This window comes from Agelaius phoeniceus, chromosome 1 (genome assembly GCF_051311805.1).
Source record: "Agelaius phoeniceus isolate bAgePho1 chromosome 1, bAgePho1.hap1, whole genome shotgun sequence".
Taxonomy (NCBI): Eukaryota; Metazoa; Chordata; class Aves; order Passeriformes; family Icteridae; genus Agelaius; species Agelaius phoeniceus.
Window position 1 is genome coordinate 22056435 of NC_135265.1, and position 23012 is coordinate 22079446.

The 23012-nt window shown below is 38.2% G+C and overlaps 1 protein-coding gene across 14 annotated transcripts in view; it reads left to right on the forward strand.

The window, feature by feature from the left end:
* Nucleotides 1-23012, forward strand: part of ADAM22 (ADAM metallopeptidase domain 22) — a 135597-nt gene that overhangs the window by 2665 nt on the left and 109920 nt on the right. For 11 of the 14 annotated variants that reach the window (XM_077174640.1, XM_077174642.1, XM_077174632.1 and 8 more), the window contains exon 3: nucleotides 13699-13775. In XM_077174640.1, the coding sequence (XP_077030755.1) occupies nucleotides 13699-13775 (77 nt within the window). Of the gene's footprint in view, nucleotides 1-13032; nucleotides 13055-13239; nucleotides 13282-13306; nucleotides 13343-13698; nucleotides 13776-23012 lie in introns of those variants that run through there. The other 3 variants (XM_077174675.1, XM_077174660.1, XM_077174663.1) reach the window with 3 other exon arrangements.

The window sequence follows — 23012 nt, forward strand, 5'->3', positions numbered from 1 at the left end:
AGTTAAGGGAGCATGCTTCTTTGAGGAGGTAAAAGCATTCGAGAAGAATCCTGGTGAGTAAAGGACTAGCAACCATGTCAGGAAAAACAAAGATTCCTGAATGGGAAGGTGCATTCAGACTAGCCAACAAGGCTGTAGTTGAATTAATGTAAAACAATGTAGTTGGATTTGAATTGGATAAAGATAAAAGGGGTGAAGGAGGGGAGAGAGAGATAAGCTGGAGAGAAGGAAGTCGCATTAAATCGGATCGGATTCCTTTAATTCCTGGATGAAAGCTTTAGCTGCAGAAAGGGCAGAAGTTGAACAAGAAGGATGCAAGCCCGAGTTCAGAAATGCACAAAGGCAAATGAAGATGATCATGCAGAGGAATGCAGAAGAAAAGCGTGGCCATTGCAGATCAGGAGTTTTAGAACAGGATCATGATGGAATTGAGCCAGAGGATAATATGAGGAAAGGGGATGAGAGGAGATAATTGAAGGCAGAACTGACTGGGATATGATGGATGGTGGATTTCTAAAAAGTAATGGGGGTTTGTTTTCAGTATTTATTGAGGTTTTTCTTTAGCAACTTCCTCTGTTTTGTTTGTTTTGGAGTTTTTGGGCCACTGCCATCAGAGTTGAGTAACTTCTCTACCTAAATGCTTTACTGTTAAATAGTAAAGGAAATAGTCTATATACTCATCTTAGAAACCCAGAATGTAATTGCTTAAAAACATAATCAATGTGCTCACAGTTGTGGTTGTCCAGGATTGCTGAACCTCAGAACACAGCACAAGGCAAATGTTGTAGGCCATTACATCTTCATGTCATTAATGTTCTAATGTACAATATATAGTGGACATTGGAGAATTCACGTGACTTTGGGTTTCTGCTTTTAATTCCATTGCAGAATGGAGTCATTACTGGTATCTGTGACACTCCTGTATTTCAATTTCTCTGTTCCTCAAAGGGTGCCCGTTGGCAGCTGCACAGCACTTAATGTATAGAATAATCAAGATAAGATATAGCTAAAAATACACTAATATTATATTGTCATCAATGCAATCCAGGATCTTAGCAATGGACACCTAATTTACTGGTGCATAAATAAGTGTATTAGAAGATGAGAGTCCTCTATGTCAGGGACATTTAGTGAAGGCTAATCTAATATTTTTGTGTTTAAAAGAAGGAAAGTTCCCACCTTTGACATTTTTAAGGAACCTTTTAACTTTGTGCCTTAAGCCATATTTTGGTATTGTAAGAAGCACATGAGAAACCACAAGTTTTGTAGTGTTTTCCTTTAGTCAATACTGTGCAGGCATGTTCTTTGTTAAAATATGGGAATGTGTAAGCGTCCCTCCCCACTGCCTGTATTGCCATTATCCATTTTTAATACATCTAAGTGTTACATGGAAGTTTGTGAGATTTTCTATGATTTTCAGTGGGAACAAGGTTCTGACCTGCTGTGGACAGAGATTCACTCCTCTCTGCTGGTTGTGCAGGACATCCATGATATAGCAATTTCTGTTTCTCAAGCTGTTTTTCACTTGCTCATTGCCCGTTGTCATTAAGATACATTGAATTCCTTCAAAGAGAGTAAAAGGGATGGCCTGGTTGTAGGGAGAGCCTGGAGGGGCTCCAGGACTGAGCTGCATCTGGAGATAGAAGTGCATGTTTTTTGTATTCCAGAGTGAGTCAGTGGTTTTCAGTAAAGAACTTACTTGTCTTCCACAGCCTGCATTGTTTGTGACCAAATGATACAATTGCACGCATCTATTTGGAATTATGGCTTGCAGATTTCTTAAATGATTTCTTATTGCTAATAATGAGTTTCAGAGAAGCTTTGCTCAGTCATGCTGAGTTTGCATAGCTCTGCTTGCTCTTGGATTTGAAATCTTCATTAGTTATTTGAGTGTTGTCTAGTCTTTGCTATTGGATTCTCTGATTTATTGTCATCTCACTCTAGTCATCAAACAGGATATCCCACTTCTTTGCAGGTGCTTCTGAAATTGCTGACTCTTGCTTTCTGTTCTGATGCTGTCGATTTCTGTTGGTATTGTAAGTTACTGTGTTGGGTAGCTCCAATGAATAGTAATTTTTTTTCTTAAAAAAACAGCTCTGATTGTTGAGTGGCTTATAAAATATCTCTAGAGCTTGGGACTGATGGATGGTGACTGCTGAAAAAGAGAAGTGTCATCAGAAATTGCTTGATTTAAAAAATTATTTTCTGCCCACTTAATCAAATGACTTGAAGAAACTTAGGCACAATTTTTGATCATCCTAACAGAAAACCAAAGGGAAGGAGGCTAAACTGGGAAAGGGGCTATAGTGAGTAATAACATGCATTTGGTTTATTGCTGAATTTGGTTTTCTTCCTGCCTTGTTGCCTTTTAAGATTTGTTAGGCATTAGGAAAAATGCGTGTGATACTTTACTGTATGTTCAGTGTATGCAGTTCTGCAATAAGATACTTCACCAACATGGCAATTTTTTATGAATATGTGAATGATGGTTAAAATATTCATACTCTAGATGCAGGTCTTACCTTCCTGAAGAAGAAAAAAACTGCTGAAAGCTAAACTTTGCTATAGACTTTGCTATATATATATATATATATATATATATATATATATATATATAAACTTTGAATGATGTAAGGACATTGAGGGTGTCTTTTGATTTCTGAGATACCCTTTTTATAAAGAACTCACAGTGTGTTTTAGTATTTTATAGGCAAAGAATATTTCAAATTCCTAATTTATCCTTCTTTGCAAGTTCATATCAGGAAAAGTCTTTCCCTGCTTGGTAATGAGATTTGTTATGTCAGTAAATGTATAAGTCCAAAAAATCATCCAGCAAAAAATCTCTGGTATCTGCTGCTTCAGAGTTCATGTTGTTTTGTGTCATCTTCTCATGCTTGTGCCATAGCAGACTGGAAAAGGCAGATATTCCTAAAGGTATGGCTTAGCCTCATAAAACAGGCTTATGTACAGCCAAAAAGGATCATAAAGGCTCAGATGTAACAATTTGTATAGAAAATATTTTCCCAACATTTGCTGATTGCATGATTAGTGTAGACTGCAAAGTCTGACAGAGGAGTGCTTTCCAGCTCTGGTGATGAATGTATCTGTATCCTGGTCTGTGTTGGTGCCCCTGAGTGCAGGATCACACTGAGTATTCTTTCTGCCACACTTCCACTGTGTACCTGTTTTGGGACTCCTACAGTGGCTAATCAGCTATAACATATGCATGGTGTAGAAGTGTGTTGCATCCTGAGCAGTGTCTTGATAAACTTTGATGAGATTTATCCATATTCTGGAGGAACTACATGTGAAGTTAAGATTCACTCTGAAATGTTTGCCACAAGAGCATTATGGACTTTTATGTTAAAAGGTCATGGTAGATATATTATCCTTCTGGTAGTCCAGGTCCCTGTTGTAGTTTTCCCAATAATCATGCCAGTCATTAAGTGACTCAAAACGAACAACTTTTTTAGGGCTCTGCTTGTGAAAACATTATCACAGTTAGCCTGTCAAACACTGCTTAAAGGTCAATCAAACTGCATAAAATCTTCAAAAGCCTGATAAGGTTCAGGTCTGTAAATTGTGGGTCCTTCTAGCTAGCACTGGCTCAGTGCTTTTCCCTCTCCAATTAGCTCTGCTGAGGTTTGTGGTCCTTCCACTTATTCCTGCCTTCCTCCGGGTTTCCTCCCTGGAGAGGATGGAAGATGAGGATCCTTGTCTTCTGCTCCCACGGGTTTGAGTCAAGGCTGCCTCTCCCAAGCAGACTGTTCTGCTTCATGGGAAGTAGCTCACATGTCAAATGATTTAGTTGCCAGCCCAGGCCCATGTGTATTCTCTCAGTCTGGATAACTGTGGATGTAGAAGGTGAATCCAATACTGTCAGAGGATCAAGACTGGACACAGGATTTTGGTGTCTTCCTATGCAATCTGTCTTTCTCTTCATCTAATGATATGGTTCAGTGTTTTCATCACTAGATAATATTTTTTCAGTATTGTTTTTTCTAGAAATAGTGTAATTGTTTCTTGCATGTTAACCAAAACCGCTGTATTCAGTGTCTCCAAAAATTACCGTGACTCCCATCTTGTCTTCCATTTCTCTAGTTTTGTCTTATTTAATTGATTTTAAACAATGCCAAATTTGCCCTAATTGTCTGTGGAAAACTTTCAGACAAGAGAGCCTTCAATTCCCTTCTTTCCTTTGCATTGCCAGTGGTCTCCTAGATAGTGCATGGATACGCTGTTCTGTGGAGATGTCTTTTGGAGCACATACAGGATTGCAGAGATCTGTCCCATGAAATTTAGCTCTTCATAGCTGCAGATGCTCCCTGAGAGTGCTCTTCTGGAGCCATTGCAATAGTTGCATTAATCTGCAGAGGAGAAAACATTGCTGCAGGGGTGAATTGTGCAGCGGCAGCTGTGCTGAGCCACAGCCAACATCACTCTCCTCAGATGGAAGCATGTTCAGTGCAGATGAGAGCTTTGGACACTGAACATTACATCTGTGCAAGCTTTTAATACTTTAGTGGGAGGACTGTGTGAAGGAAGGCTTATGTTTTTTTCCGAGAAACTTTATTGTTAAGCTGAACAGAAAGGTGGCTGAAGTGCACGTACACACGGTCAGGCTGTGTTCTGCCAGGACGTGGCATGCACTGCCATGATGGGGCTTGGCTGGTTGGGTAAGTCCAAGTGGAAGAAGTGGAAAGCCAGTGTCACCTGAAATTGAAGAATTATGAAGAAATTACAGAAAGTGGCCAATGACACAGAGCTGTTTTAACTGTTGAGTCACGAGGAGTCCAGCTTGAAAATTTGATTCAGTGAAAGTAAGTTAAAAGCATGGCATTGTTGCTGTACATTTGCCCCCAGACAATGAAATTTGGTGATTCATCTGGTAATTTGACCAGCTCCGGTTTCTCTACCTAGGCTAAATTCACTCTTAAGTCTCTCTTTCTTCCTTGTTTTTAAGTGAAATGGGTGTTACCAGACCAGAGAACTGTATCAAAGGACATGCTTTATAAAAAGCGTGCTCCAGAATGTGGTATTAATGCAAAGTTTAGAAAAATTTGTGTGGGTAAATGTCTTCTAATAAAAGTGTGATGTGGAGGAATGTGGAGGCTAGAGCCCTGACTTACAACTCAAAAATTGCCCAGAAGGATAGCAGTATGTGGGAATACACTCTGTTCCAGAAATGTCTCCTTAGAGTATTTCAATTCCTGCAATTCTGTGGGAATGAAAAAAATCTATCCATCAGTTGTTTCAGAAAATATATACAGTGAGAATGTTGCTTCATTTTGGTCTCCTAGGCTGTATCAAGGGGAAAAGCAGTTTTGAAATTTGCTTTTCTTGCACTTTTCAACTTGAAGCAGGACTTTGATACTTGAATGTAGAGGGTGAGTCATATTTAAAAAGTATTGTCTGTGGAATTGACTGAGCAATGTATTGGCATGCCTAAGAGTCTGCAAGTTTTGTCAAACTTTTTGTTAGCCTCCAATACTGATAGGATGTTGGTAAACTTTCTGCTGGTGCCCAGAGTCCATTTCTAGGAGAAGTTAACCTTGTTGGTAGGCTTTAGGTGTCAAAGAGTGCTTGTTACTTCCAATGGGCAGAGCTAATCTTTTGCTGGTAAGCTTTCATTTATATGTAAACTAAATGGAAAACCAATTGAAATTGTTTGGAATATGTCACTGTGTTGCTGAAAGAAGGTTTGGTCACTGATACTGGTATAAAGGAGTAAAATTAGTGTGGACTCCTTTTACTGCATTTGAATGCTTTATTTGTAATGTAAAGGCAGCTTAATGTAAATTGTAACTTACTTGTAGATTTCTCTCACAGTGGAATTCTGTTCCTTCATTTCTGAAGACTACAAGAGATGCTGAAAAGGGGGCCTTTAAATGTTATTGATTCCTTTCAGAGCTTGGAAAACATGTAGCTAAAAATGACCTCAAGGCACCATCTGCTTCAGCAAAGGAAATGCCTTCACTCCTCCTGACTGTTGGATCCGTTGAGTTTTCCTCCTTGCCTAAATGGTGTTCTTGGACAATAGTCCTTTCTCTAGAGAGATGACACAGAGATGCAGATGGGTTCATGCTCAAGGGCTGCCCACAGCACGTGCCTTGCTGCCCTTGTTTTGTCCTGTCCCCTGCAGATGGGTGATGTGCTGCTTGTTTGCCTCTCGCGCTGCAGCTGTGCAGGGGCAGCGTCTCGTTTGGGTTCTGCCCACTGGAAACTGCCAGGCAGAGGGGTATTTTACTGAGGATGGATTGTCCTTGTTGGAGTCCTTTCCCTCTGGTCTCGTTTTTCTTCACAAAGTGGTTTCCCCCTCTGATTGCAGCCAGGTCCTGGGCTGCTGAGTGATACAGATGGAATACATTGCACTACTGCTGCTGTAGTATTTTTTCTGACTCCTAGGCACGCCAGTACGTTGCTTTTCCTGTTAGATCTGGTGTTCTGAAAACTACAGTCACTGTGGGGAGCAATGGAAACTGGTGTTTCTGGGTCACAGGGTGAGTCTTTGGTTGCTCTGCTCCCTGTCTTATTTTAAAGAGTGTGATCTTCAATGGTCGTCAAAGTTTTGTATGCATTATGGCAAGAAAAGATTCTGAACTTTTCAAATTTTCATTCATGACTTTTCTTTGTTTTCTGTATGTAACCTTGTACTTGATTAATCACACTTATAACAACCTATCTGATCATATTTCCCCTGGCCATTTGATGAAGAATTTTTTTTGAGTGCGTTTTTAAAACATGAGATTTTGCAGTAACCAGTTGTCTGGTTTTGCCCCAGTAGTGATGCATTTAAGACCCCCGGCACTCTAGTTGGATGTAACCTTTTATACATGAATTCTTGCTGCTTCTGTTTCAGAAAAAGGGAAAAAAAATTGACTTCCCAAAATCTCTTGCACTTCTTCCTTTCATAGTGATTTGAAGACTTGCAGTAATTAGTCTCATAGGAAATCAAAACTTATAAACAAAATTTCAGAATCAAATTAACATCATCCTCTACACTTAAAAGCACAACGAGTGTGAGATCTGGTGCCACAGGGCTTTACTGGTGTTGGAAGCAAGTGTTAGACTGACTCTTGGGAAGCAGCATCGGGCCCATTCAGTTGCCCAAATTTGTCCTATTAGATGTGAGAGATCAAATGGTAGCTTGTGCTAAATTTGCTGGCAGTGACAGCCCAATAGTTTTCCTCTCTTCATTGTTCCACTTAACATTTAACCTTGGGTGAATTTTTGAGAAAGATGAAGTGGAGGTGAGGAAGGAGAGCAGGAAGAGAAGCTTTCAGAAGGATCCATGCTGCTACCCAGGCACTGACTCTGCAGCAGTGACACCTGTGTAACATCTTGCATCAGTTTGTGCTCGGGGCTTTTTTCCCTTGTGCTCTTCCCCCTTATATATATTGAGTAAATTCAAACAGTGTCTGTGTTCAAACACACAAATATACAAAATAGGGGGGTTTCTTTGTAGGGTGATTTTTTTCCTACTGGGAAGACTAATTATGGGGATTTTAGAGGTACAAGTGGTTCTTGCTTCTGACTTTGAGTTCATTGATACAATGATGTTTATATGGAGAAAAGCTATTTTAGGTCATGTTTACGACCACAAGGAACTGGGCCTTGGCACTCCACTCTAGCTGATGGTGTTTAGCTCTCACTGTGCTCCACCCTCACTTGGCATGGAGAACAGATGTGTGATCCAGGACTTAAAAATGAACATGCATCTATTAAAATATATTCTTAGTTCTAGCTTTGCTTCAGAATAAATAACTGATTTACTAAATGTGCCCCAAAGAGGTAGTTGTAAAAATGTTTTTATCAAACCATGATCCTATTCTGCAGTTTCTTCATTAAATAAACTCTGCCCCCCCAAATGCCCCAAAGATATTTAGATTTATGCATTGGATAAAAAGAGAGAGCTTGCATGAAGAATGTCAAATATTGATGATTAATGCAGTAAATGAGTGCCTATAAATATTATGAAAATGCTAGGGAAAATAAAAAAAGAAATTTTGCAGTTGTTTAATATGCTATGATATGTGGATCCAGTTCAATGATACTGAACTTTTGATTAAAGTTTGATATTTTCAAATGGCAATAGAGAAGACCTGGGGAAATAATTTTGCAGTTATATTTTATTCTGTGTTTTTGAAAGAAGATTCTTTGACTTGGAATACATATTTTTAATATTAGACCTAGGCTTATTTTTGAATTTTGTCTCTTAGAAAAGTTTTATTTTTTTTCTTCCCAGTACATATGAAAAAGTGATTTTTTAAAGAGATTTCTTATTTTACACAAAACAACAATATACTGCATAGCTCTGGATTTATTACAACAAAACTGAGGCTGAAAATTTTCTTTTTGGAGTGTGTACATTTTATGTATCCTATTATAGAATGCTAATTGGTACTGTATTTCTCTACTTTAACATAAATTTATTTGTAATGATTATTTTCAAAACAGAAAATGTAGGTAAATCTACATAAGATTTTTAGTGTATTTTTAATTTAATTTCATGAATATATTTATTTTGATTTCCCACTGGCTTATCTGTGTCCTTACTGAACTTAACTTACATTATTTCATACACACTTAAGGGACTGTCAACAAGCTCAGGTTTCTATTCTATGAAATGGGGGAGGGGAAATTAAATTAATATCTAAGGAATCTATTACTTTGTAAATGTGACTGACTCATAAAATGTCTGCTGTAAAATCTCATTGTTCTTACAACCTCTGAAGCACACTTTTAAAGTTTTTTCTTCCTGCAACATCCTGTATTGTTTTATCTCTTGATTCTCTTGATGCTTTTCTTTCAAGTTGACAAAATTGATCAGAATCTTTTAATTAGAAACTACAATGCTATATATAGTAGTAAATAGAAATTTTTTACATCAAAGGGCAAACATATAAATAGAATTTTCGCCTCAATTTTTTACTAGATTTGTTCATTTTTGGCAGAAATTTTTGTAATCTCTTCCAGCAAAACTTATTCAAAAACATCTAAGTGCTTTATTAAGGATACTTCTCAAGGAACAAACATGTTATGAGGAATTGCACATCGCATCACAACAAGTTTTTAATTATCTTTCCTTATTTTTTGAGGAAAAATATTAGTCATCATATTACTGTGCTGCTTTCAATACTCAGCTAATTATACACAATGTGAGGAAAATGTCTACATTTTTCCCTTTAAAGTTCTAGTGAGTTTGATTATTCCAGAAAGTGCATAGCTTGTAAATGTTTCACTGGTGGTTAGGATATTTGCCCTATTTGGAATGAAAATCTTTGAGATACATTGAAGGTTACCTCCAGAGCAGTGCCCTGAGGTTGATCTCAGTGATGTGTGTTGGTTGTAGTTGATGTCTTTGTTCCCTTTGCAGATGCTCATTCTTTGGGGCCAGGGTCTGGAGAAATCTGATCCCCAGCAGGAGTACCAAAGGGACATCATTATTATGTTGTTTCTTTGTAGTGATAAATAGTCATATTTGGAACTGATTGTCCATCTCCTCTATTACTGCAGTGATCCCTGAGGCATGGAGCAGGTGATTTCAAATAATTGGAATCACATTGCTCTTGGTTTGGCAGGAAGGTTTGCATACCACTTTTGGTTTTGTAGAATTCAAGCTTTTAATCTTTGCTTTAGATAAAATATTTTTGTGCTTAGTGATTTGAAATAATCTTTTCCACTCCATTTACTCTTGATTCCTTTCAGACTTTCACTGACATGCTTAAACTTCACAGTCTTTAACAGAAGTTAGCTCTGCATTGTTGCATGAGGTGCATGGGGTGTTCAGTATTTTCTGTAGTGGGCTTTGCAGGTCAGTGCAATTTATGCACCACTAAGTACTAAGTACTGCACCTGAAGCAGCTAATTTCAGAGCTGTTATTGGTATTTTTCTTCTTCAGTTGCATGACATAAAAATTTCAGAACCTTTTGATTGTGTTGGAGGCATTGCATTGCACTCTTCCTTTAAGTTGTTCAATGCTTCTTTCCTGGCTCTTGTTCATGTCCTGCACTGAGTGCATCTTCTGGTCTCCAGGAACTCCCCTTTCATGACTCAGTTGCCAGCCACTAATGTGTCAAGCTGATGGTTGTTGCAAAAGCCTCACAATTTCTGAGAGAGTTCCTGGGTTTCAGAACTGAATGACATAGTTTATTGTCTTGCTTTGGTGGTTTAAAGAAGGCTTTGCAGGTGTTTTTCTTGTTACTTCTGCTTGACTGAGGTGGTGTAGATGGAAAAGTACTCATTTCCTCTCTTTGGGTTCTTTCATTGATGTATGTCCATGAATGTAAGCTCCTTTGCAGCTGGCCATTTTACCTATTCACTGAGCAGGCAGGTAGAGGTGCTTAAAGGCAATGTAGACCCAAGACTTTTTAAAATCCATTTCTTTATTTTGTGGTTCTTAAGCAGATATTTAGAAGAACTTTTAACCTTAAAAATGCATTGTCTGGAATTCTTAAGGTGCAGTTTTTTGTTATGGTGGATGAGGTTTTTACCTGAAAGGGAGAATCTGTCTTCCTCTTCATTCTCTCTTGGATGTCTCCTTTAACTTCTTTATATTGCATCTACATTGTGGCTTATTTAGATCAGTTTATTTGTCTGACAAAAACCAGACAAATCTCCAAGTGGTGATTAATTTTGTGCTCCTGATCTGACTTGCTGGCTAGCCACATGAGCTGACAAGGGAGAGTTGGTGGGAGCACATTGGCAGGATGGGGCAGAACTGTTCATTTTTGGCAGCAGCCCACAGTGTGCAGTGTGACCGTGCTTTACAAACACGTGTCAGGAAGGGATGCAGTTTCTGGAAAGGAATGAGTTTGTCAGGCTATCCAGAATGTCTTGGTATCTTGGTAGGCTTGAAATACCCTTGAGATACACTTGATTGCACTTGAGCTTAAACTAAATGGTAAGTTTCTGGGTTGGCATCATGTATCTTGGGGAGTGGTTACATCTGTGTAATGTTTATCATATTAATTTATTCATACATATTTTCTCCCTTAATTCCAAATTAACAGTTTCTGTCAGGGAACAACTGTGATCCAGGGTCACCTTAGAAATACATTAGCTTGTAGTTGTTTATCTTAGAGATGTGTTCAGGAGAGGAAATCTCCCAGACCAAATCGATATGGTGCAATATACCTAGCAGTTAAAAGCCAAGCCAAACTGAAACAATAATTTTTGCTGTGATGGGCTCTGAAGTGGATATATTTTAATGACAAATGTTACATTTAATATATGTGCATTTAGAAATCCAATAGGCTTTTTCTATTCTTTCTTACTAATTCTCTTCTGGTACCAACATATGGTCATATAGAAGACTTGGTTGTACTCTGTGTAGAGATCTAAATGATGGCATATGTAGCTGTGTTGTTAACAAGCAGGAATACTAAAATGCTGTAGAATGTTCTTTGCATTTAATAATGTAATGATGAGAATCAAAGGGCTGGGCTGTCCTTTCTCCTTTGATCAGAAAGCAGTTGCTGCAGTGCAGGTGGCTGAATGAAGGTTAGCTAAGGTCAGCAAATGGGCTGCAGTGGAACAAGGGAGTGACAGAACTGCCATTGGTCCTTTGTACCTTACTAGATTCTTGGCCTGTCACCTCCTGTTTGTGAACAGCAGTCTGAAAATTCACATCTAGCAAGAGAAGATGAAATTTTAAAATAATTCAAAGCAGACTCTGCTGCCTGAGAGGTGGAAAAGAAACAAAAATGGTAACGTGGTAATTTGTTGATGGTTGTTTTTGCTGTATTTATGGTTGCACTAGCTGCTGCAGGCCAGAAGCAGCTAAGTGATGGTCCTGCATGTGGGTGCCATATGTGCTGTGGGTGTCTGTACATTCTGTGGGTGTCATTGCAGATGCCAGCTGGATGTAGATTTTTTTGTTTGTTTATTTTCTTTTTAATTTCTTCATGCTTTCTTTTTGATAGAAAATATGCTTTTAATATTGATGGTAATTAACCACCTATTATTTACCCAGATAAGGTGAACTATATGTAATACATATATTCATTTGGTGAAAAAGGATACATTTGTTCAAAAAAAGATGATAAATTATCCATAAAGAACCACTTAGCAAAGACCTGGTGGTGTGTGTTACAAAGGAGGTTAGATGTAGTGGAGAGAGACAAAAGGATATCTGACACTGAGTTATATCTATTGAGGTGCCTTCTAAGGAGCTTTCCAGTTTTACTGCATCCTTCTGAAGTGTAATGTAAATGTGTAGAATTTCTTGTTATGCAATTTTTTGTGCAACTTCACAGTAGAGATACAGCCAGGCATTTTTGTAGAGGGCCCTCAGCCTGAGCATCCTCTAGTAAGAGAAACTGTCTTAACTTCTGGGTTTTTAAAGGATTCATCTGTTTATATATATATGTATTCATGGTCGTTGTCTTTTTTATTTATTAATGCTCCTGCTTATATATGTAGACATAACAAGAAAATTTTGCTGTAGGGCAACTAAAAGATGTAATAAACAAAAATGTCATGATTCCCTCAACTTTCCTTTTCATTGCTGCTGTTCTTTTCCAAGGAAGCTGGTATTCTCAGCTCTTCTGGATTTAATGTCTATTGAAAGCCTGCCAGTAGTTTTAGAAAGAGTTAATTTGATGATTCACATTATCCCATCCTGTCCCGTGTTTCCCAGAATTTTCAATAAATCATTTGTTACAGTTGTACTATCCTGTATTATGTTTATTTGGAGAAGTGTAGTTTAGCGTTGTAAGTGGCTCTTCAGTGTTTCCTCTTAGGTCCTCTGTCTACATGCTTCAAATCTTAATGTGCACATTTCAATGGAAACAAAATAGGAACAAAGTTGATACTGTTCCAAAATGTCTCCAAGTAGCTTTCTAATTAATTAGTTAAATAACATGGCTGTTCCCTTTCTTGGGTGTTTTCAGGTCTAGAAACAAGTGTTGCATTTCTATTGGACAGCTGAGTATTTTCTTCCACTACTACTAAAAAAAACCCTCTTGTTCCTGTCAGTTGGGACTTACAAAGTGTTCCCATGTTTGTCTGCTATAGGACTGAATTAAAGGAACCATTTGGGGAGAATATATGGTAAAGAAAAGAAGAAAAGAAAGGAAGCAAGCAAGCAAGCTGTTTCTCTACCATCCCGTTTTTCTTTGGTTTTAGTAGCTGCTCAAGGGTTTGGAGTTTTGGGAACCTTTTAGAGGGTTGTGAGTCAGAGCTTTACAGAAAATGAAGCTGATTATATTTTAGCCCATTGCTATCCCCTCGCTGTCTGAGAGTCTGTGTGAATGAACAGTTTCTTCCAGGCAGTGTTGGTGAGATTTTTGAGAGTACAGTTGTCTGACCAAGCCAGTCATGTCTCAGCTGTTCTCTCTGGTCTGTGTCCAGAGTCACTGTAAGGAACACGTGAGCCAGGGGAGGTCTCACTTCCCTTTGTTGGGAAGTTTTGCCCAGGATGGGAATTTGAAGAGCTGTTCCTACCATAGATGGGTCAAGATGGGGGCTGCTCTGAGTCACAGATTGTGTTGTTGGGAATTCTTGAATAAGTCTCATAGATTCAGAAAACTGATCTTTTATTCATTATCATAGACTGCTTTGTCTGTTTCAATGCAATTTTATTTGGTTAATGACATATTTTTACTTACTGTATATATCTTGTTTCTGCATTTTCAAACCAGTACAAAAGGTTTTGCCATGACTTAATAATAATTCTAGTCTTTTCTATATTGCAGTCTACCCACATTGCTCGAGCCAGCTTCCAAGTTGATGCTTTTGGATCATCTTTCATCTTAGATGTGACACTAAACCAGTAAGTACTGACTGTATCTTACACTACATTTGTCCAAGACCTGGTGCCTGTGAAATGGAATTTTCCAGTGGAGTTTTTGGAGGATGTATTATAGCAAAAATATGATTTTAGGTATTGAATTAATTTGTAATGGTATATTTTAGGTTCTTTTGTTACTTTCTTGAGTAGCATTGTAGGCTTTGATATTCCCATTGTTACTACTTGGTACCTATTCCAGTATCATTATCATTTTAGTAGCATAATTTCACTTCCAGAATCACAGAATGGTTCAGGTTGAAAGGGACCAGTGGGTCATCTGGTCTAACCACTTATCCATGCAGGGTTATCCTAGAGCGCATGGCACAGGATTGTGTCCAGATGATTCTTGAATATCTCCAGTGAGGGACTCCACACCCTCTCTGGACAATGTGTTCCAGTGCTCCATCACCTGCACAGTAAAGAAGTTCTTCCTCATATTTGGGTGGCACTTCCTGTGCATCAATTTCTGCCTGTTGCCTCTTGTCCTATTGCTTGGCAGCAGCAAGAAGAGCCTGGTCCATCCTCTGGGCACCCTCCCTTCAGATACTTGAAGATATTGGTGAGGTCTCCTCTCAGTTGTCTCTTCTCAAGGCTGAACTGGCCCAGCTCTCTCAGCCTTTCCTCCTAAGGGAAATGCCCATGTCCTTGAATCATCTTTGTTGCCTTCTGCTGGACTTGCATCAGGAGCTCTGTGTCTCTCTTGTTCTCAGGAGGCAGAACTGGACACAGCCCTCCAGGTATGGCCTTACTTCTGCCAGTTTACCGTAAAGGCAAATTACAAACTTCATACAGAACACCCCAGGATATTAAAGGGGGGATCTCCCAATAACTGGTAGCTCTGAGAATTTTAATAACCAAGCATAAAGTACTGAAGATACATCAATTGCACAACAGCTAATCCTCAAAAAACAATGAATACTTGGGAATTAAGTTTCTCCAGATGTGTTTACAGCCTTTGGGAACAGAGAAGCATTGTAAGGCAGTAGCACTGTGAACTTCAGTCCACGAGGAAAGATTGAATAATATTAAACTTACAGTGAAATCTGGTGTGTGGCTTTCACTAATGAGTTTTTGCAGTAGTCTTTTAGCACAGCTATTTTAACATAGGAGTTGCTTTGCTTTTCTGTCCTGAAGTGAAAAGAGAATAAATAATAGAGTAAATAGAAGTGTTTTGTTAAGTAATTCAGCTCCTAATAATTGAACATAATGTTTTGTGGTTTGGTGTAAGAGTTTGCATGCAATTGCTGCAAGTTTTTCTGCTGTAAAGATGAACTTCAGGTTGCAATGACACCCACTCAAATATCAGGTTTGTTTTTTCACTTGTAAATAAACTTGAAACAGTGGCAATTTCTTTATGTGCACTGACATTAGTTAAGAAGCACATGTGAATCCCTGCTGGTTACAGACAGTGGAGACACTGTGCTGCTGGAAGGAGAAGGCAAGAGGCTGCTTTAGAAGTATGATTTTACAACAACTGTATTTTAAAACAGTTACAGAGGAAGAATTTCTTGCTGAAAAGCACCAAATCTTTGATACCAAAATGTTTCTTGGAAGTAGAAATTTTGTAAAGTATTTATACCTTACTGAGAGTAGGCTGCACAAACCTGTTTTAATTTAGCAGGTTAATGGTGTGGTCACAGTTAGTTTCTAAAACATCAGTATTGTCCTTACAGTATAAACTTCAGGTCATCTTAAAAAAAGAAAACACATTTACTAATGGTCTATGAAAAGAGAAGTTAAGGCTTTGATTTTATGAGCTGCGGCTTTGTATGTGTTAGAAAACTTCTAGGTAGAATTTTTGTTTATGCACATAGACACGCAAACATATGTTTAACATTTAATCTGTTTTGAGCTGAGTGCCATTTTCATGTGATTCCTTTATTGTCTTGGATGGTATTGCACAAGTATGTGTATGGAAAGACTGTGAAAATGCTTTCTTATTGTTCTTGAGAGTGCCGGAATCCAACTCAATATTAAAAAGATTCACTTTTTATAATATGAAGGAAATTCTATCAAAAATTGTGCAAAATGAAAAGAAGAAGGCTGCAAAGAAGTCAGGATTTTTGGCTGCTGTCCTGATATCTAAATCAACTTTTAAACTACCTCTGCAATATTATTTGCAGATCATCAAATAAAAAGGGGGCCAGGTATACCAGAGCAACATTTAAAATGCATTTTTAATTATCATTCCTGTGAAAAAATCTTTCATTCAGAAGGTTGTAAATATTTTTTCTTTTCTTACTCTCCATATTATATTCTGTGTGTATATTTAGACCACAGTAGCTCTATAGTTGAAAAGTAGTTAAATTCCTGTAAGCAGTAAGATTAAAGATTTTACTTATCCTCTGCAAAAAATATCAGTTTAGTATTCATAACTGAACCTCTGCTAATATCTAAAGCATGCTGAAAGAGGCTCTTGTTGTAAAATTAGCTCCTATGTATAATACACATTTGAGAAATGTTAAAGATGGTATGGGGGACACAAGGAGAGAAATAATTTAAAATAGATAGGTTGTCAGAAAGGAGGGCCACTCCTTGCCTATGCCAGTCTCCTTCCCTGCAGTCTTCATGTTGTTTACAGCCTAGTGTACCTGAATATACCTGAGCATCATCTGTAGTTACAGTATCAGTGGAGATCAGTCACAGTGAAAGTGTTCATTCTCCCATATAGTTCCCCAATTTGTGGAGGGAAAAAAGTTCAAAATGAAAATGAGAGTAGCAAACTGGGAGCTTAAAAAAAATAAATCAGAAGTTAAAATATGCTCCTGACCCCAGATGTTTTTCCGCAAATATTTTTTCTTCTTTTGCTGCTTTCTGTGTGGGTGTTATTTTCTCTATTCTTTTCAAATCCATATTTTTATCTGTCAGATTCTCTGTTCCCTCTGCTGCATTTGCCTGTGCTGTTTTATACATACTCCTGTTGTGTACCCTATTTTATTTTAGATTCTGTTGTGTTTGTGTATTTTCCATCTCTGTTCTTATTCGGTTCTCTAGGGTCACACATTTCTTTGTCATCTTTACCCATCAGGAATAGTTGTCCACTTAGCCACCACCATGGGTACTGCAAAAATTTCTTATATTTCTTTAACTGTTTCCTTGTCAACTTTCTGTACACTCGCAGTTGAGTCTGGCAGAAATGTTGATGGTGTCCTACTTTTCTCTCTTCTCCCATTGCCTGATTTTACCTCTTGTCTTCCCTTGCTCCTATTGATTTGGGTGTTAGTTGAAGCAACTCTCCCTTCTTCTTCCACCTCCCAGAGCGGTGGCCTGCAACCAAAGCCTCACTGATTTCTGCTGTGAAACAAGCAGCGAAGATACAGGAGCTGGGCAGGAAAATAAAGAAGTGGACATTACATGAACATTTCACACATCAGGAAAACTGAGGCCCAGGACAGGAGTATTGGGCAAGTCCTGGATGCAAGTGAGAGGAAAAAAATGAAAAAATTTCCAACTGCCTTTAAAGTGTGGCAGTTTAACATTGAAATCTGTGTTCTTGCTTATTTTGGATCTCAACCACTTTTGAATGCAGATTTGTTCACATTAAATGCAGATGTAAAATATCCTGAAGTATAACCTGTAATGATAATGGAAAGTGATAAGCTGTTAAAATTACAGTGTAGTTTCCCTTTTTCAGTTTTCCTTAGTGATGGTGGTGTTTTCTCCATATACATCACCATTCTTTCTCCCTCCTTTTTTCCTGAGTTGCCATAGTGTTTCTGCAATGAGCTTTTTTCTAAGATACAGTGTTTCTTTCTAACTTCCTTGCCTGTTCAGCTGGCTGTAGCATTTACAAAGGAGCTTTCAGATCAAATCAGCTGTATTTTTAGGAGGTTCAATCCCTTAGGCAGAGGTTAGGGATGCATTAGTGGCTTTGGTGTGTTTATGAGTCCGTTGCCTTGGTATCCGTACGCGTTCAGGGCTGCATCCAATGGAGCTGTTTTCTCTGGCTATCCTCATTAGTGCTGCTTCCAGCAATGGCAGAGCCAGGGCTGGCCAGCAGCACAGGCAGGTGCTCTCCAGCCTTCCTACCCTCCATAGGTGTCCAGCCACTGACCCAGACCTGTGCAGGGGTCCCACAGCAATGAAGTGTGCTTCCTCATTTCCTTATTTTAATTCCTTCCTCTCAAAGTTTTTAATGCTGTGGTGGCATCTGTGGCTCAGCAAATGGCTGTTTATTTTTTAATATAGAATATTTCTTCTTAAATGTAGTCACACAACCATTTACACTCTCCTCTTATGTTGTAACTATGTGATTAAGCAGCAGAGCTCATCAGGACGAGTTTCTGAAAGTCTCTTTGGATCCCTTTTGCTCACATGTATCTTTCTTAGAGCACCTGAGGCAGGGCATGTTTGTTCATGGGTGAAGCAGCTGAGACCTGATGTCATGATGGCCCAAAGCAAGCTATGGTTGTGGGCTGGAAGGAAGGAGAGTGCTGCTGGATGGGCAGTTGGAAAAACTGTAGTTTTTGTGCTGGATGGGCTCTGACATGGGGGGATCACCCCAGGTTCACTTAGTGGAAACCATGATGGGCAAGAAAGATGATGCTGCAGCATCACCCTTTGTATAAAGGCTGTGGTGTCTCCATCATGGAGACAAGCAGAGAGTGTTTCTTGAGTGTGAGTTTGAAACGTGGTCACTTCTGAGGTGCAGTGTGGACACCAAAGAGTTTCTTGGCCTTCAGAAAGCTCCCTGAAGCATCTGACCACCTGTGTGTGACTTGGCTTCTCATGTTATAAAAAGAAGAGCCCTCTCTGATCCCTGATCCTGTCCTTTTCTTTGTGAGAGTGAACACATTGGTGGCCTGGGATCTTCAGGTTTGTGGTGATGGGGAAGTGCTCTGAAGTGCTCTATTTATGGTCACAAGCATAAATAAGGATTTCAGCCTTATATTTAGTGCTTCAGGACTACACTGTCCTTCCTGGTGACAGTCAGTCACTAGGATGGAACAGAACCATCAGCTGCTTTCTCTTCCTGCAATACAATTTTAATTCCTTTGGTCCATGTTTTAGTGGAAGTCTCATCTACACAGAAGTAGTAGGCTGGGTGAGATATGATCAGAAACTCTGCCACTTCAGGAAGCTCACACGTCATCTGTTCCAACTGAGCACCTGCCCATGTCCTGAAGGAGGACCAGCATACTATAAATTGATGGTTGTCATGATCAACTACTTTCAGAAGGCTGAAAGATTACATATGAGGCAATTTTTAAAAACTCTTCAATAATTTTTTTTTCTATGTGGAAAATGAACACCCTTTTCTCTTGGTTTATTAAAAGGTAGGCAAAACTGAAAAAGCTTATTCAGAAAATATTGATAGATTTTTTGTATATGTCAATCTTAATTTAAATTATTTCTGGTTAGTGATACTGCAATGTTCCTGGCACCCCAGAAATTGGATTGTTTTGCTGTACCACAGAATGTGTTTTGCAGCTACTGCTGAGAAGGATACAGACATTCCTCATGCCTTGTGGGGAATGTTTATTAGGAATGTCTTTTAACTAGGGTTTTGCAAACCTTACAGGATCAGACTGTAAACTTCATCAAAAAATTCTGAAAAGAGAAGCAAAATAAAAGTCATTTTGACAGACAAGTGTCAGCTTTTTCATGAGATAAACTGCTGAAACTTTGCCTGTAATTTCTCTTGGCAAATGGTCTCCAACACTAATATCAATGTGTCATGTAAGCTGTAAATGAAAAACATATTCCTAAATTTGCTCCAAATTGTAAACATTTGGCTCTGTGGAATTCAAATGGATTAATTTCCCCAAGTGGTTCAAAAAATGCAGTTGCACTGTTTGTAACTTCTGTGGTTTTTGGTGAGTTGTTCTCCTGTGCTGCCCCTGTGAGTCTCGCGCGTCTCCTGGTCACCCGCAGGAGGGGAGTGAGCGAACCCGTCTGCCTTTGCTCCTCCAAAGTGCTCTGTGCTTCTGTGCTTTCTGGTCTCTGTCACTCTTGTAGTGATGCCTGGTAACTGTTTGGGTAACTGTGTGTGGTGAGTGGTGGTCAGATCAAACCTGAGGAGGATCAGCTCTTCCTCTGAGCCCTTTTGGGCTCCCTATGGTCCAACTCAATCCCTTATTAGTTACTTTAGTGAATGTCTTGGCTGCACACAGTCCTGGTTTTTCTCAATAGTGGCTGCAATTTACTGGGGTCAAAGGAATTCAAGCTAAGTTCACTTTTCTTGTTCATGCTGTGTTCAGGCTATGGAGCCCCACTTGGATATGATCACATTTTAGAAATTGATTCTTACTTAAAATAATAGCCTTTTCACCATATGAGAGTGCTCTGAAACTTTATTATTTATTATCAATTTATGTGTAGAACAATATAGACTGGGCTCATGTCTTCTGAATGAGGTACTGAATTGTGTTCTGCACTATCTTTGAATTATTTGTTAAGTCATGTTTATTGTGTGCTCTGTGACCAACAGCTGACCCGTCAGGACTGTTCTTTCTCAGCCCTCTTTTGAGGCCATCTCCCATCGCACTCTGTGATGGAAAAGCTACTGTGGTCATAAGTGCAAAGTTATGTGGGCTTGAGAAACACTTTCTCACCGATGCTGTTGCTTAATTTCAAGTGTTGATTTTGTTGTCTGGGAGGCAATTATTTTGTTTGTTGCTAACACATATTTTGTACAAACTGTTTTGAATGACTTACTTTTTGTACGCTTAATGAAAAACGTTGATTTTTCAAAACAGAGATTTCTTACAACTGATTTTGTTTGGGCTGAGAGATAAAGAAGGGTAAGGAAAAAATCCAGGGTTTTACTAGTGTAACACTAAACATCCTGAGACTGGGGAAGTTGCTTGGGGTTATGCAGTCAGACTTGTGGCATCATCACTCAGGGCTCCTGCCTTTTGTGTTTGTTTGCTCGCTTGTTTGTTTGTTTTTCATTTTTGTGTTTAAGTGTGAGACTTAGGAATTTGTAAAAATATAAGTTTTTTGATTGCTAATTAACCTAATTGATAAACATTTGAACCATAGTTTCAGTCTGAAAAAGCTCTGTAGCATGGAGTTCTCCTCCCACCTCAGTGTGTATAGTGTATTAGTTCTTTTTGTTATATTCAAAGTTTGACCTCCTGGATCTCTGACAAAATGGCACCTTTTAAGACCTTTAATAATTTCTTTGCCTTTTGATGACATACCCAGTGTATCAGTATTCTTTGCTGAATTATACATTCACTACTGCCTTTTGTCTGTGTCACGTATAAAGGGTAGCATAGCTTTTGCATTTCTTATTGAAATCCTTCTTTCCATTGTTCCCAAAATTTGCCCAGGACTTAAATTTTTTATTTTTTTAAACTTCCTTTTTCTCACTGTAGAGTTGACTATTTAATAAATATGAACAATGTTCTTTAGTCTTATTGTATAATCACTGTTACTTTTGAATTTATAATCTCATGCAAAAAAATCCCTGACTAAGTTGGACAAGAAGAATTTTCAATAAACCTATGTCAATTATCTATAAGTTTATTATCTTCCTTCAGTTTGTTTTGTACACAGTTCTATTATGCTTAAAACATCTCTTGAAAGGATAAATTGCTTTTGATAACTCAATTACATTTTTTATATTATAATTTAGTTTTAGGTTAACAAATTTCTGCTTCCCATTATTTCCGTATTGTTGTCAATAGATTTGTTGATTTAGTACAAGTTGCTGGTAAACACTGTTGAAATCAGCACAGGTTTGCTGCTGACTTCAGTTGGATATGAAAAGTTAAAGTGATGTCTGTGAAATTCCAGTGAGTGCTTTATTGGCATCCTGGTAAAGTGAGGACAAAAGGTAATTTGTTTAATTTATCTGTTATTTCCAAGTGTGTCACTGTGCATCCCTTCATAAGATACTTCCCTAACCCATTAAAAATTTTATGAAAGGCCATTCCTTTGTTTTCCCCTCAAAGGATGTGATAAAGAGTATTTTACTGTGTTTAGGCAATTGCATTTACTGGAAGCAATGTTTGTTGGTTTAGAGTGATTAAAATATATGGAATTATCAGCACTAAGTAAATTGCCTTTCCACAGTCTGAATTTTTCTGACACAAAAATAATTATAGAGAATGTATTAGTGTATATTTGTGAGTGTGTGTGTTTGTGTAGGGCAAAAAGAGATTAATTATCCTGAAGAGATATTATCATTCTATTAGCATAATGTTTTTCATTCTTGATGATATACCTTAGATTACCAGGTCATTTAGGAGAAATATATTTCACACACACATATACAGAGATACCTCATACCTACAGATCAGTCATATAACAGTGCTATATTTAGTGTGTTTTAAGTAAAATGGCTCAAACTAGGGAAACAATCAAATAATGTTTCAGCACCTATGAATTTATCTTCTAAGTGTCAAGTATCTCCAAGTGACTCTAACTTTAACAGTCAAATATCCTTTAGCCATTGAGAGAGATTTTACAAGCTTTTTTTTTTACAAGATTTTACAAGAAAAATTGTGGTTTTTTATTTAGCCTGTAAAAGAGACTATGATAGTTAAAGTGTAATTTCTGGATTTACTGTTCCTCTGAAATGGAATTGTGTCTTTATATGCTAATATCAGTGTAAGCACCAGAGTTTTTACTTGAATGTTTGATTTGTATTTAGATTACTGCCAAATCCATAAATACTACAAAACAAACCCTTGACCTTTCCAACTAGTTCTTTATTTGGTTATGATTTAACAGCTAGAATACAATTCATGTTTACAAAAGCAAGTGGCAGCCATAGCCAAGTTGGTCTAATAGGAGCATTATTTTTTCTTGCTTCCTGCCACTTAGATTCTCAGACCACCATGGCTACACCACTCCTATGGCCCTGTGAATTGGTACTTATAAATAGTGGGCAGAGTGAAACACAGGAGGAGGGTAGTAAAGAGGAAAATGCATGAAGTAGAGTGTGAATAGCAGGTATTTTCTCTACTATCATTTATAGGGCATCTCTTCCCTGAGTCAGCAGCCTTCCTGCTGATAGAGTTTCCTTCATATGCCTCTTCTGGTGTTGTCCAGCCACTCTGCCCTGTTTTTTACTTTCTCCTTGAGAACTCCTTTGGCATCATGACCTTCTGTAAAAATAACACTTACAGAAGCAGAGGAAGTGCTGAAGGACTTTTAGCTTGGGGCTTAAATACTTTCCTCAGCTAAGCAGTGAAATGAATTGAAATTTACTTTCCTAGACAAGGAGTCAAGGGATGCATAGAGCTAGGAATGAAGATATGAAGAATG